At 49.8% G+C, this 16,044-nt stretch overlaps 2 protein-coding genes across 2 annotated transcripts; one reads left to right on the top strand and one right to left on the bottom strand.

Moving 5' to 3' along the window:
• Nucleotides 1-525: 525 nt before the first annotated feature.
• On the top strand, nucleotides 526-4,349 carry PCYB_012500 (NAD-specific glutamate dehydrogenase; the record flags this gene model as incomplete). The annotated part of the gene is made up of 2 exons (XM_004220756.1): nucleotides 526-1,800; nucleotides 1,893-4,349. 2 exons carry the CDS (start codon nucleotides 526-528, stop codon nucleotides 4,347-4,349), a joined length of 3,732 nt encoding a protein of 1,243 aa, XP_004220804.1.
• A 750-nt stretch (nucleotides 4,350-5,099) lies between these two features.
• Nucleotides 5,100-13,488, bottom strand: PCYB_012490 (transcription factor with AP2 domain(s); the record flags this gene model as incomplete). The annotated part of the gene is made up of 3 exons (XM_004220755.1): nucleotides 5,100-5,253; nucleotides 5,462-5,915; nucleotides 6,519-13,488. The coding sequence occupies 3 exons, from the start codon at nucleotides 13,486-13,488 to the stop codon at nucleotides 5,100-5,102; spliced, it is 7,578 nt and encodes a 2,525-aa protein (XP_004220803.1).
• Between the last annotated feature and the right edge of the window lie 2,556 nt (nucleotides 13,489-16,044).

Below are 16,044 nucleotides of genomic sequence, written 5' to 3'. Positions count from 1 at the left end.
TTTTTTTTTTTTTTTTTTTTTTCACCTTGCTGGTCATACATTTCTGAATTTTTCACCCCTGTTTTGGCTTACAACTGCAAACCTACTACGTGGGTTGCTCACTTTTTCCCCAAAACTGGTTGACGTGTTCAGGTAAAAATGGTTAAAATAGCCAAAAAAATTCCATCATTTTAACTATACTTGTTAGAACGTACATTTTACTTACATTATTTATGTATATGTATGCCCATGAATAGGTGGCAAAATATTTGTCCCCCTCTACAAACCCCCTCACTTAAGTGTTATTTTATTTTTTTTTGTTCGGCGCTCGCGCCCGTCGACGTATTGGTGTACGCGGCGAATAAGGGGGTTGCTGTCGCTTGTGCGTGTTTGCTCCCCCGCCTTCATGAGTGGGTATCCCGCATCGAAGGGGACCACTCGGTTGAAAAAGTGATCCGATCCGGGTCAGCTCGAAGTTAACCAAATTGAGGTTAACAAAACCCAAGTCAGTCAAGAGCCAGGTTAACACCCCCCGGCGCACGAAAGATGGACGTCGACGCACGTAGCCCGCTGGCCCGCCCAGGTGGCCAAGACGAGGGGCAGTTCGAGCGAGAGCTGTTCTCGAACAACAGCATCACGTGGAAGGAAAAGTACGAGGAAACGAAGGAGCTCCTCAGGAGCTACAACTTGTTTTCAGACCACCTGATTAATTACAGCGTGGATTTCTACTTCAACAAACTGGGGTTCAACAGGCTCCACTTCGAGGAAACGAGTCCACACCTGATCAGTAAAGTAGTGGTGTGCATCATAACGGCCAAGATAAACGAGCAGTACTCAAGCGACAAGTATTTCCCAACTTTTGAAGAAAAACACGATAACGTGATATTTATAATAACAAGGGTGTTCGCAAATGACAACAAAACGAGGTTGAATTACAAAATGGAAAAGAAAATAGAAGAAAAATACTTCCACTTTAGTGACATGTCTAAGGATTGTTACAGAATGAAGAGCTTCCGATCGGTTCACTCCGTCTTTGATAAAGAGCACACCTACGAAGAACCCTTACGTACGTACATCCTAGAACTCCCAACGTACAGTGAAGACATCATTAGTGAAAATGAAACCAATTTGGAGAAGCTTATGGATGTTAATTTTTATAGTTACATTAAGGGAACCAAAAGGGAGAAAATCTACTACGAGTTGAACAAGGCAGTGTTATACGACTTGACTGGGCAGTTTATACAGACGTATTACTACACCACATCTATGAATACCTTCTCATTAACCATTGCTGTGAAGAGGAGTAATGTTATATCATCTATTTTTTCTCTCATCGGAGACTGTTTGAATATGCACAGATGCTTCTCCTACTCGAAGTATGTAGAGCCGCTGAAAAATGGAGTTCTCCTAATTATTTTGAACGTCAATGTAATCACCAATTCAGAAGAACACAAGGGGGGGGTTGAGAATGCCCAGCAAATGCTTCATGTCCTGGAGGGGAAGATCCACAAAATTGTCAAATCCTTGAAGACGTTGTGTTTGTTTAACGACTCTAAGTTTATACAGCTGTCTGTTAAGCGCATATTCACTGCAGAAGAATCGGCGTATATTTTTTTAATCATCAAATTTATTACCTTTTTCTCAACGAACTCCTTTTCGAGTTACAAAAATGTGGAGCATGCCCTACATCTGAGAAGCAACATGGACAGCAGTAGCAGCAGTGGTAGTAGTGCCATTTTGAATGACTTCTACATCATTAAGGAGAAGCTGAAGAGCTCCAAGTACACCAAGGAGGAGATTCTCAGTTGTGCCCTTAGCAACGTGAAGACGATTAAGCTCCTGTTTGCCAACTTCGAGAGGAAAATGAATCCCCAGGGGGGGGGGCCGCGCCTGCCTCCACGCCCTCATGCAAGTCGGCACACCACTCTGGGTACTACGCCGTACAGCACGCCGCGAACCACGCCGCACAGAACGCCTCGAACCACGCCGCGAGCCACCCCGCGAACCACAAGCCGACCAAAGACATCATCGACGAAATAGAGGACAACCACCACAAGAAAATCCTGCAGTACTTCCACCTTTTCGAGAAACACGCAATAAAAACAAACTTCTTCCGCATGCACAAAATCAGCTTCGCGGTAGCCTTTGACGGTGCACTGCTCAAAGATTCTATATACGACGCGGAGCCATACTCTGTCATCATGATTTGTGGACTCCACTTTGTCGGCTTCCACATCAGATTCACCAAAATCTCCAGAGGAGGGATCAGAATTGTTATATCGAATAACCTTAATTCCTACATGCACAATTATAACAATTTATTTGACGAAGCGTATAACCTCGCCTATACGCAGAACTTCAAAAATAAGGATATCCCGGAGGGAGGAAGCAAAGGAATCCTCCTCCTAGATGCAGATGTGTGCAATGTTGCCAGTACGAAATATATTAAAAATTTGTGCTTTTACTCGTATGTGAATTCCATTTTGGATTTATTGACTGATGGGAAGGGGGACAATCACTGCTTTGGAACAAGGGAGGGAGAAGACTTGCTTTGCATTTCGCTTAACTCCAGCATGGATAGGAACTACAACAACACGGCCACCTTGGGGGATGTCAGCACGGATGTGTTGACCCCGAGACAGCCTTTTTCCTTCGCCAACGACACGGCGGAAGAGGCGGTGCAGAAGATCATGTGCGGGAAGCGCGGCGAAGGGGAAGCAGCGCAAGTGGGCCAAAAGAGGGAGGAAGCTCCCCAAGTGGGCCAAAAGGGGGAAGCTCCCCAAGTGGACGGCCCCGAAGCAGAAGAACCCCTTTGTGGAAATCTCCAAAATGAGGAAGACCTGATCTTCCTGGGACCAGACGAAAATACAGGTTCGGATCAACTCATGGATTGGGCATGTATAATCGCAAAAAAGAGGGGCTACAAATTTTGGAAGACCTTCTCCACAGGAAAGCTGAGAAAAAATGGAGGAGTCCCTCATGACTACTATGGGATGACAACCCTAGGGATAGAAACGTATATAAAAAAGTTATGTGCCAAATTGAACCTGAAAGAAGAAACGATAAGTAGATCCATCGTTGGAGGTCCGGATGGCGACCTTGGAAGCAATGCCATTTTGCAGTCCAAGACAAAGATAACATCCATCATTGACGGCTCGGGGGTTCTGTACGATAGAAATGGATTACATAAGGAGGAACTTATTCGACTAGCTAAAAGAAGGAACTCTCCAGGAAAAAAGCTAGCCACATCTTGCATCCTCTACAATGAGGAATATCTTTCCAAAGATGGGTTCAAAATATCTATTGAAGATCACAACGTAGATGTGTTAGGGAAAATTATTAAGAGTGGCTTAGAATACAGAAATAGCTTCTTTCTGAACCCATTGAATGCATGCGATCTGTTCAATCCATGTGGAGGTAGACCCCACTCGATTAACGTGTTTAATGTTAACAGCATTATTATCAACGAACGGTGCATCTACAAGTACATCGTCGAGGGGGCAAATGTATTTATCTCGGACGATGCAAGGAAAATTTTGGAAGCGAAAAATGTCATTCTGTTTAAGGATGCATCTACCAACAAGGGTGGAGTCATATCGAGTAGTTTAGAAGTCCTGGCGGGGCTGGTCCTCTCAGATCAGCAGTTCCTCCAAATGATGTGCTCCCCTGATAGCGACATCCTCCTCGTGGACGAAAATGAGCTGACCTTCATGAATCTGAATCAGAAGAACAACCATTCGCTGTCCTTCACGCGGTCCATGTTGATGGGCAAGAGGGCGCAGCATGAGCAGGGCGCACCGGAAGGGGAAGCGATAGAGCGAGGTACAGCGGAAGGGGAAGCGATAGAGAGAGGCACAACAGAAGGAGAAGCGATAGAGCGAGGCGCAGCAGAAGGGGAAGCGATAGAGCGAGGCCCAACAGGAGGGGAGTTCCTACAGGCCCAACTGGACGACAGCGTGTCCCCCTTCTACAAAGAGTATGTCAAAGAAATCCAGAAGAAGATCGTCCACTACTGCGAGCTGGAGTTCGAATCCTTGTGGAGCGAGACGAGGAGAACCAAGACCCCCATCTCGCAGGCCACAAACATCCTATCCAAAAAAATCAGCGAACTGAAGAAAGATATACTCTCATCGGACACCCTCTGCACGGACCGCAAGCTCATGAAGAAGGTGTTGAGGGATGTCATTCCTGGCATTCTACTTGAGAAGGTAACCTTTGACGAAATTTTCGAGAGGGTCCCCTACATCTACCTGCGCTCCCTCTTCGCAGCTGCGCTAGCGTCCAACTATTACTACTCGCAGCAGTTCCTCAGTGACCTCTCCGTTTTTAACTTCTTCGAGTACATTCGTCGCCTCCAGAGCGACGCCTAGTGGAATCAGCGAAAGAGGAGTGTTTCCACCTCCATCGGCTTGAAAAAGAGCATCACTTTTTATTTTTCCCACCTACACGGGGGCAGCAATGTGCCCCGAGTTTTTTTGTGGACACACCCTAATAGTAGTACGTCACTTGTATGTTGAATCGTAAGTATATACGTTACGTGTTAACTGGTAAAGGAGAACGACGAAATGCTATGTTTAAACAAAAAAAAAAAAAAAAAAAAGAATCACTGCGTCGGCGCGGAAGAGCACCACTCTGAAGCAGAGCCCCGCCGCTCGATGCGAATGAACAAACACGGCGCCAAAAAAAAGAAAAAAATTTCACGCACTATCGTTGGGGGGGCATTATATCACATGAAAGGCATGAAACAAAAATTCAACAAAAAAATACCTTAAAAATCCCTTAACAAAAAAAAGAGAAAAGGAGAAATGGAGAAATGGAGAAAGGGAGAAAAAAAGAAAAAAATAATTCCACCCTGGCTTCTTCACTTATCTATTTTTTATCTGCTTCCCTTTTTGCTCTGGGTCCCCTTGACAAGTGGACGTCGGCACCTTAACGAGGTCTTCGCTGCGTCTTGCCAGAAAAAAGAAGCACAAAAAAGGGGACACAAAAAAAGGGGCACAAAAAAGGGGGCACAAAAAAGGGGACACAAAAAAGGGGGTACAAAAAAGTGGGTACAAAAAAGGGGGCTCAAAAAGGGGCCCACCCAATCGACACGCCGCTTAACCACACCGGGGGGTCGGTCACTTCTTGTTTTTTTCCATCATCTCATATTTGAGCTTCACGGCCAACTCCCGTGCGAGGTTGAATCCATAAATGCGTGGGGAGAAGCCCCTCGTCTTCCTCTTGTCGTTTTCCATGTACATGACTCGCCAGAGTCTCCTGTTGGTGTCGTACCTGCACGGGGATGGGTGGATCGACGGCATGGGTAGATCGCCGGCATGGGTAGGCAACACAGCACGCAACACGGCACGCAACATGGCACGCAGCACTGACGTAACACGGCACGCCACACTTTCTCAACATGACACGCCACACTTTCTCAACATGACACGCCACACTTTCTCAACACGGCACGCCGCACTTTCGCAACGCTCAAACGTACCACACCCCGGAGACCTTCTCTCCGTTCTCGTCGTAGGCACCGGTGACAACCTGGTCGTCTCCATCCTTCGCGCCCCGAGACCTCCTGGACCGCTTGGGCTTCGATTTGGCCTCCTCAGTTGGGTTCTCCTCTCCCAGATCACACAAAGGGAACTCATCATCGATGGTCTTATCGGACACAACCTGCTCCTTCACGTCACTTCTTTCATCCTGTAGGAGTGTGTCTTTTGGTTTTCTTTTTTTCTTTTTCGATATTTTTAATTTGACTCCATTCTCTTCATCCTTTAAGACACCTGAATTCGAACTCTGCTTGTCAAGCAATTCCATCCTGTTCGTTATTTTAACATCATTCATGGGAACGGTGGGGGGGATGATACCTTTGTCCCATGTACACAGTACATTCCTCGCTGCGCCATTGCTGACTCCTCTTTGTACGTCATCCAACGGCGTGCCAACTAGGGAGGTGCCTACGAAAGCCATCCCCTCTAGCGGTTTCCCCTCTAGCGGTTTCCCCTCTAGCGGTTTCCCCTCCAGCGGCTTCCCCTCCAGCGGCTTCCCCATCGGTGGCTTCCCCATCGGCGACTTCCCCATCGGTGACTTCCCCAACAGTGCCCTCCCTGCAATGTTATTCATGCTACTCACAAGGTTCGCGTTGTCCCCAGGACCATTCGCCAAGCTGGGGTCCACCCCATTGCTGCTCATTATCACACTGCTACCCTTTTCGTTGCTAATCTCATTTGCGATCTTATTACTGTAAAGTCCTCTATGTGTCTGTGGATGGGAATACATCACCGCTTCGCTTGGGAACTCCACTCCTTCTGATTTCTCCTGCTGTAAGTCCTTCGGTGTGCACAGCTTTCTAGGTGTCGCCATACCCAAGTGGTCTATGCGATATTCACCTCTTCCCTCGCCCATATGTCCGTTTTGATACCCCTGCATACCTCCATGCGCCTTCGACACGACACGACTGCCGCTCGGTTCTCTACTAAAGGGGCGTAATTTCCCCCAGTCTCCCGAGATGCGACCAAGAACGCTGATGTGGACACCTCCCCCGTTACTCCCACTGCCACTGCCACAAATGTCGTGACTCCCCAGGATGAACTGCTTCCCCTCCGTGGGTAGCGCGCGCATCTTCGCACATTCTTGGATGTCTCTCTGGGGATTATTTTCTCGTTCCTTCTGGTTGCTCAACACGGAGTAGCTCCTACTGTCTCCACCCCCGCTGCTACCACTGTTGCTACCGTTGCTGTTGCCGCTGTTACTGCCATCGTTTCTGCCATCGTTTCTATCACCATTTCTATCACCGCTTGTACCACCGCTTGTACCACCGCTCCTACCATCCTTGCTGCTTCTGCTGGTATCCCCCCTGCCATCCTCCACGACCCTTTGGAGTACCCCGCCTACGTTTATCCTTCTTCTTTCACTCTCTCCATTCATCGCGTAACTAACCGACCGAATCGAATGCACCTTCGCATCAGACACTGTCCTTCCAGCGTGACCATACACATGAGCCATTTCACTCCTCAGTAGCCCCTTCCCCAACGTGCTACTCGTGGCTTTCTCCACCCCATTATTCGCCTTTTCTGCGCAAGAACCTTTATCGAGTATTTTTTCGACAAGCCCCCTTCTCTCATAATCACCATTTACATCAAAACTGAAACTGCTGCTACTTACTGGGGGCCACCTGGCTTCCACCTTCTGCGTGTTACTGTTCTTATCATGGTTCACTTCCACTCGATCGGATAGCTCCACTGTTGTGGGGGGTAGTAGCTCTCTTGGAGATTTCCTTCCGTTTAGGGGTGGCACGGTTTCTCCTATGCTGGTCATCATATTGGGTGCCATGCTGACTGTGTTCCTTGCGACTATATACCCTTCGTTCGCCTGGGGGAAGGGCTGCTGCACTTGGCTATGCAAGTCACTGGGAGGGAGTGGGTTCCCATGCCGATTTGCCAATCGATTCATCGAATGGCTCTGCACATGGCTCGGCGCTAAGCTCTGCATGACTCTCTGCCCCTCAGTCCTGCCGTCACTGTTGCAACCATTGCTGCCTCCATTGCTGCCACCACTGCTGCCACCACCGCTACCACCACCGCTACCACCACCGCTACCACCACCGCTACCACCACCGCTACCACCACCGCTACCACCACCGCTACCACCACTGCTGCCACTGTTCGCGCCTGGGAGGCCCATTGCTAACACCCCCTTCACCTTTTTGCTTCCCTGCACGGTCTGCGAAAGAGACGGGACCTTCTTCCTTTTCATGCCGCATTGCTGCACTATCACAGGGGGGGGGCGATTCTCGCTGCTTCCAGAACCAACGCCACTGCCACCGCCAACACCACCGCCAATGCCAACGCCACTTCCACCATGCTCGTCCCCACCCCTACACACAAACGACATCTCCTCCGTGTAGCCCCCTACACCGTCAATCGCCTGAATGGTGAAGCTGCCCAGCTTGTTCACTCCCCTCTCCTCCACATGACGCTGCAGATTATCCTTCTTCATCTGCCCAACTGAGGATTCACTTCCATAATAGTTACCCTTCGAATGGGAGGTCCTTAATCGGAAGGTCAAATCACTCATAGGGCCACTACCACTGTCAGCTCTCCTGTTCATCTTCCCCAAGTCACATATTCCATCTTTCGTTCCAGTATAACCGTTACTCATAACATCGTGCTGATCTACTGGTCGACTCTGACTTAGCGATTGCAGATTTATTCCTGTTTCACTACTGAGGGGTGAATCACCAAGTGGTTCTATCTCCTGATTGTTATTCATTCTAACAGGTTTGCTCATTGCGTGATTTAGGTACCCCCCTCTGTGAGCTTCTGCCTTCTTCTCCTCCTTGTGCACATCGAGGGAGGTAGCTGTACTTAGGATACCACCTTCTACGTACGTTTGCTCCGAGTAATAACTAATATGGTTGGTTCCTTTCCCATTTAATCCTGCATCTATCCCTTGTCTCATATTCACCATGCTGCTGCAACCCGTTGTGGGTGCATCTTCACTCCCCAGCTTGGCACTTCCTCCTCTTTGACTTTTTACTTTATTTGTTCCTCCCTCTCTGTTACCTCCACTGCTACTGCTACTGCCGTTGCTACTACGGCTGTGCTTGCTGAGTTCACCGTCTTCGGCGACCTCTTTTGTAAATCCCCGCGGCTCATCCTTTGCATCCGTTTGGTTCAATTTCTCCGCCGTCTGCTCCGTCATCTGCATCTGCCGCATCTGCTCCGTCGTCTGCACCTGCCGCATCTGCTCCGTCGTCTGCACCTGCTCCGCTTTCTGCGCCTGCCCCCCTTTCTGCACCTGCTGCAGGCAGGTCATCTTCTTCGCTTCCCCCGCATCGGTTGCACCCCCCCCTCCGACACCGTTACCGCCATTTGTGTCTTCATTCCTGGGGGAATTAAAAATGGCATTGCCTGTACCATCTCTACTCCGCCCCTCGGATATCGATGCAAAGGACATGCTCACTTCGCAACTCGTTTTCCTGTTGCTTCTTCCAACATTATCCTTCATCCTATCATTAACTGGTGCCAAGTGCCCCCCATTACATGCTCCTTTTTGATTCTGCTTCTTCGTGATGATCGTTCCTTTGCCCAGTACATTGACATCGTTGCTTGTCTTCCCCCTGGAGAGGTCGCCAAGCAGTTCCTTCCCATTCATCGCGTCGTCACTAGGACCTCCTACCACACTGTTAATACAGGAAACGTTTCCTACGATGGTGCACCTTACGTTGGTCCCCGCGTTGACCATCCTTTCACTCACCGTGTTATCTGCTCCTGTCTTCCCATCCAATGCTTGGCGATTCAGACTCGTGTGCAACAGGGGCTTGCTCGTTCTCGCGTTCTCCGCGGGGTGGCTCTGCGTGGGGTGGCCCTCCGCGGGGTGACTCACCGTGGTGCTTCCCAAGCCGCCACCTAAGCCACATCCTACTGCGCCAATTGGTCCGCTTTCAACCGCAGCAATAATCTCCTCATCCTGCTGCCCCCGCTGCTGCCCCTGCTGCCCCTGCTGCTGCCCCTTATAGCGGTTCTCGCCCGGCACACAGCTTCTTCCCCCGCCGGAGTTATGATTACCTACGTGGTAACTGCTCCCCGCGAAGTAGGCGCCCCCCATTCCTCCTCCTGCACCCCCGCACGAAGTGCTCCCATCATTATTATTGTCGTCGTCTCTCCCCCTTCTGTTGTGATAGTTGCTCTTGCTCTCATCATAGCAATGTCCAACGGAGGAGTTCCGTGCACCTGGACCACGACCATCCTCATCCTTATCCTCCCCGCTTTGTTCACCCATACCAATGTCGTATCTTCCACCCTGTCCTTCTTCATTCTCTCCGAGTTTCGCATCTCTCCCCATTTGATTGGTAGCTCCCTTCCGTTTATCTCCAACACTGTGGAGTCCCTTCACGTTCTTCTTGTCCTTCTTTCCACTCTTTACGTTTTTTTTAACTCTACTTCGGGGGGTACCACTGAATTCGTTACAGCCTTCCTTGTTAAACTGCTCCAACTCCATCACATTCCCTTTAAAATTATTTTCACCTGATTGTCTTTCCCCGAACAGTCTTCCATTTGCTTGGTGATTCATATCGACACTAGTTGGTCTACTGATCTGCAAACGGTTATTGTTACTTTTGAACGTGTAGCTATTGTTTGCAAGGTTGACCTTGTTCATTATTTCGTTCTGAACGTAAGGGTTTATTGTGTGAGCTTCCTGTGGATACCTTTGTTCTTCTGTAGTGTTGATTCCATAGACACTGGTGCTGTTGCTACCTGATCCATGGGGGGGCATCACTCCACTGGACTTTTCAACGTTACTGGGAGAGTGGAAGTTGCTGTATGGGTATAAACCTCCTCCGTCAGCAATGGAAGCAACCGATATCATAGCAGGTGGTGCGTTATAAAACGTCGCCTCCTTCGACATGCTGTTCATTTTGTGTACGTTTTTTCTCGCTCCCGTTTTCTCCTTCTTACTAAAGCCTTTGTTGGGGGTGTTCGCCGGGGTTCCTCCACCTGGGTGGTTGTAGACCGCCGGGTCGTATCGAAGGGGGGTGCTCATCTGACTGCCCACGTGGCTGCCTACGTGGCTGCCTACGTGACTTCCCATGTGACTTCCCACGTGGCTTCCAACCTGGCTTCCCATGTGACTGCTCAGTTGGGTGTTAAAATTGCTACCCATGTGACCGCTTGCATGGCCGCCGACGCAGTAGCTTGACACGGCTGGATCCACCATGTCGATCTTGCTGTACCCCTCCTTCCCTTTCGCCTTCACCCCCCTCATTTGCCCCACGCTATTAAAAAGGCCATCGTAAGTGCTGCCTGAATCCTTCTGCTTACTTCTCCCATGTGAGGTGTGCTTCCTTGGGCTGGGTCTCGCCTGATTTTTGCCGCCCCGGATGGCTCTCACCGCTTCCGCAGCTCCCACGTCTCCCACAGCTCCCACGTCTCCCATCACTCCCACGTCTCCCATGGCGCCCACATCTCCCATCGCTCCCATCGCTCCCATCACTCCCACATCTCCCACCGCGTGCAGGTCGAAGCGGAGGACGCCACGCTGCGCCTCGTGCATTTGCATGGTGCTGCTGCACCCCTCGCTGATATTTACTCTTACGAGTGCCTTATTCGCCTTGACCCCCTTCTTCTCTCCGGCATTCTTTCCTCTCCCCGACTTCTCCTTCGCATTTTTGACGAGAGGATTCGCATCTCCTTCCTTTGTCGTCCAAGTGACACTCACACTGTCTTCATTCTCGTTGGCAGTACGCACGACACCTTTGTTGCCTTTCTTCCTTCCAACAGGATGACCGCAAGCACTCACGTTGACGTTCTCGTTGTTGACGCTCTCATGGTTGACGTTCCCATGGTTGACGCTCTCATTGTAGACGCTCTCATTGTAGACGCTCTCATTTCTATTGATCTCATTTCTACTGTTCGCGGCGTTTCCCCCCCCACTGGTGAGACTACCTTCCACCCCCTCACCAATCGGGGGTACCGACACGATATCATCGACCTTACCACCTGCTCCTTGTCTCCTGTACTTCCTCTTCTTCTTCTTTTCATGCTTAAGTAGGAGATTTAGTCCTTTCTTCAATTTTCCGTAAATTACTTTACTTTTAAGGTACCTCCTAGACGGTGCACTATCTCGTGGGTCGAGAAGGTCGACATGTCCAAGAATTCTAGAAAACCTATTATTAGTGCGCTCAAATGATTTATTCTTTGCCAGCTTCTTATTCTGCTGCTTCTTCCTAGACATGTTGAGGTTCCGATTAGTGAAGGGATAAAAAATATCATTCAGCGTAAAGCAAATTTGCTTTCTATTCAGAAAAGAATTAATGATTAGTTCGAGTCTTTTTTCTTCTTCTGCGTCTGCTTCTGCGTCTGCTTCTGCGACTGCTTCTGCGACTGCTTCTACGACTGCTTCTTCCCCTTCTTTTGCTCCTCCCTCTTCTGCTTCTCCCTCTTCTGCTCCTCCTTCTTCTGCTCCTGCTTGCCTCACTGCAACTTCGTAGTTGTCACTGCTCATGCACGCTTTTCCACTCCTCTCGTGTGCCTCTCCATGTGGGTTTGTTTTCCCTGACTCGGAGCTGTTCACTTCGCTGACCCCCTTATTTGGCTGCTCCCTTTTGTCTTTCTCCTTTCGCTTCCTGCCGAATGGGTCTTCTCCTTCCGGGGCAGCTTTCACATCTGCACTATCCGCGGCAACCTTCAATTCGGCGCCACCTCCACCCCCTTCCACGTTCGCCTCCCCCTCGCACACCTCTCCTACCTCTCCGACTTCACTTCTCTGGGTACCATCGCCCCCCTCTGCGGGTTTCTCCCCCTCCTGCTCGCAGCTGGTCTGCTCCTTTGGCAGCTTCTCCCGTGCGTCCTGCTCCGTTTCGTTCATCAGCTCCAACTTCACCTCGTTGGTCACTCCTTTCTCCACCTCGTTGGTCACTCCCTTCTCCACCTCGTTCGTCACTCCTTTCTCCACCTCGTTCGTCACTCCCTTCTCCACCTCGTTCGTCACTCCTTTCTCCACCTCGTTCGTCACTCCCTTCTCCACCTCGTTCGTCACTCCCTTCTCCACCTCGTTCGTCACTCCCTTCTCCTCCGCTTCACCACTCTTGCCTCTCCCTCGGGAGGCTCCCCTGGGCGCACCCTTGACTGCCCTCTTCTTTTCTCCCTTCGACCCCACCATCGAATTCGCTTGACCATCCTCCTCCCTCTCCAACATCAACAGCAAGCTGTTCTTCCCCCTCAACTTATTTTTCTTCTTCCTGTCCTTACTAAACACAAACTTACCCAAAAAATAGTACACAAGTTTTATCATGTCTTCTTCAGAATAGTCCTCTACAGCCTGACCATGTTCAGGCAATTCTTTCTGTTTCGGTAAAATGCAACGGTCTGTTTTATTTTCTGAGTTTGTTCTTTTGTATGCTTTTCCCCCAGGGTTCTCCCCTTGCCCGGAAGGCTTCTCCATCTGGTTTTTATTTGTGTCGTGGGTCGCTAAGTTCGCCTCGGCACTGGCACAAGGAGTCATCACACTGGTGCCCGAAGCCATCACGCTGGTGCCCGAAGCCATCACGCTGGTGCCCGAAGCCATCACGCTGGTGCCTGAAGCCATCACGCTTGTACCAGTTATGCTTGCTGTGCGAGTGAATGCCATCGTGGGGGTAGAAGCATCGGGGATCCCGACGCATTGTGCAGTGTTCCTTCGTCCATTGGCACTGACGTCACTTCGAAAGCTCTCCGAGGTACCAAAAGATATTTGCTTCTTTTTTTTCTTCTTTTTTTTATAATTATATTGATTCTTTACCAAGTTTACACTTAACGCTTCATGGCTACCACCATCGAACCCGTTTTTAGAATCGCTACCCTTGCATCTACCATGATTCTCCACATTAGCTAGCTCCTTCTTCCGCAAATAAATTGTCTGGTGGTAATTTCTATAGGCATATAATAGAAGGTGGAATTTTCTAAAGGGGAAATTATGGCACACCTTTTCTTCATCTATGTAGTTTTCGATCAGGAGGTTCATTTCGAGACTGTCCATTTTGGGCCGTCGCGTGGGGTGGGGCGATTAAGGTGGTCAGTTAAAGTGGGAAGTTAGGGTGGTCAGTAAAGGTGGTCAGTAGAAGTGGACAGTGACGGTGGTCAGTAAAGGTGGTCAGTAAAGGTGGTCTGTTAAAGTGGACAGTTAAAGTGGACAGTTATGGTGCCCAGTTATGGTGGACAGTTAAAGCGGCCGCTTAGAGTGACTGCTCAGGGTGGCCGCTTAGATTGGCCGCTTCGAATGGCCGCTTGGGATGACCAGTTTGGGGGCCTCTCTCTGGGTAGCCCCTTCGGGTGGGGGTCTCACGTGGCTACCCCCGCTGCTATGTCTTGGGTCTGCTCTTTGCGCCCCGCCAACGAAGCGGGCGCAGCGTCTGCACAACTGCCTCACGATACAACTGCGCGATGCCTCGGCGGTAGGCGGCCGGCGCACAGAAGCACACGTGCCAATTCCTGTGCATCTCTGCACCACCACTAGCGGCAAAGCGGCGTTTCAGCGCAGCGCGGTTTGGCTAGCATGGTGGGAAACTCCGCCCCAAAGCGGGAACGCGCGCATCGCCGGTGTGTCAGCCGGTGTATCAGCCGGTGTATCAGCCGGTGTGTCAACCGGTGTGTCAACCGGTGTATCAGCCGGAGTCAGAATCACAGGGACAGTTACCGGCACAGTCACTGGGACAGTCACCGGCACAGTCTCCGGGACAGTCTCCGGGACAGTCTCCGAGATGGTCCCCGGGACATTCACATTCCCCATGTCAATGCGCAAATTAGCTCGACACAAATGAGCCTCAAGAAGTTTACAAAAAGGGGATAGAAAAAAAAAAAACAAAAAACAAAAAAAAAAAAACAAAATGTGTTCACCTAGTACATACGTAAGTACGTACGTGAGTATACCTGTGCGCGTGTAATGCCTTACGTACGCTCACGCTACTTTCAAACGTGCATTTTTTTGCGTTCGGGGACGCAAACATACACACTTTTAGGGGTAACCTCTCCTCATATGCACGAAATGATGATGCTCATTTGTTCCCTTAATTCTTTTTCCTTCATATTTTAATCTGCCGCTGCGTTAACTTTTGCACGAAGGAAAAAATCCTCTAAGGGGAAATTCTGCATAGCGTGAAATTTGCGCACTCGGGAAAAAAAAAAAAAAAGAGGCGAGGTGGGGCGAGGCGGGATGGCGCACTTGGGTTGGAGGCAGTCGAGGAGGCGAAACGGGGAGGACGAGAAAAAAAAAAAAAAAAAAAAACAAGCAGCTAAGTGGGAAAGTCACCGCGGGGAATTAAAAACAAAGTCAATGTTGCGCAGTGGACTGCAAAGCTAAAAGAAAGTCGTCCGAAAAACGTTTCATCAGAAGGCGTCCCAAAAAGGCATCGTCAAAATGGGCCACCAAACGGGGAAACTCCCACGTTGGGGAAAATACCTCCCCGAACAGGGGAGTAACAAGGGGAGTACTACTTCTAATGCTACTACTACTACTACTACTACCACTAATGCTACTAATACTACTACTACCCTGCCCCCCAAACGGTATGTTCTCCTTTCTGGAAAAAATTCTGATCCATTCAGGTGAACCTTCACATGACTGCTATGATCGCCCCAGAGGTGTGCACTTCCACCAGGGGTATGCATCACATAAGCAGGCGCGGAGAACACTCAATCGTGTAACATGGTAGACGTCCCCGTTCCCTTAAAGGGACCACCCCCACACCCTGTCCAGGCACAGCTGTGCAACAAAAAAGGACAGCTATGCTGTGCTGCTTCGCATCGTCACCTCACCTCTTCGCATCGTCACTTCACCTCTTCGCATCGTCACTTCACCTCTTCGCATCGTCACTTCACCTCTTCGCATCGTCACTTCACCTGTTCGCATCGTCACTTCACCACTTCGCATCGACACCTCACCTCTTTGCATCGTCACTTCACCACTTCGCATCTTCACCATGGTTGCGACGTAATACCCAAGTGGGTGAACAGACACACCATCATGTCTATGGGAAGGGACTCCATCACTCCCAACCAACGAGTAGGCCATGCTAACGTGCAACACATCCTAAACGAAACATAGCTTGGGTCGTTAAAAAAAAGGAAAATGAAAATTAGCACCACCCCCCTAGTATCTTTCGTAACTTAATTGGTTTCTCTCCTTGTCCCTCAGAGGAGCTTCTTTTTTTTTATTCCTTTACGTAAGGGGGGGGGCACGCCCAGTACAGACACGCAAAGGCAGACAAGCAAAGGCAGACACGCAAAGGCAGACACGCAAAGGCAGACACGAAAAAGCAGACACGCAAAGGCAGACACGAAAAAGCAGACACGCAAAAGCATATACGCAAAAGCAGACACTCACGCACAGGTGGGCGCCTTGCGTGGACTGGACCCCTCGCCAACGTAAAGATTACAAAAAAAAAAATGGACAGAGTTCCCCACAGTGTTGACTCTCCACTAGTGGTAACTAAGAGGCATACCGGAGGACACCTGCATGGATCTCCCCAGTTCGCCGTCGAACGAAGCACCACCGGTTCTTCCACCTGGGATAGTAGCGCGCAAAAAAGGGGAATCC

Source organism: Plasmodium cynomolgi, chromosome 1, assembly GCF_000321355.1.
Source record: "Plasmodium cynomolgi strain B DNA, chromosome 1, whole genome shotgun sequence".
Taxonomy (NCBI): domain Eukaryota; phylum Apicomplexa; class Aconoidasida; order Haemosporida; family Plasmodiidae; genus Plasmodium; species Plasmodium cynomolgi.
Note: the sequence above shows the minus strand (reverse complement) of the source record. Positions and strands in the feature narration are given on the sequence as shown.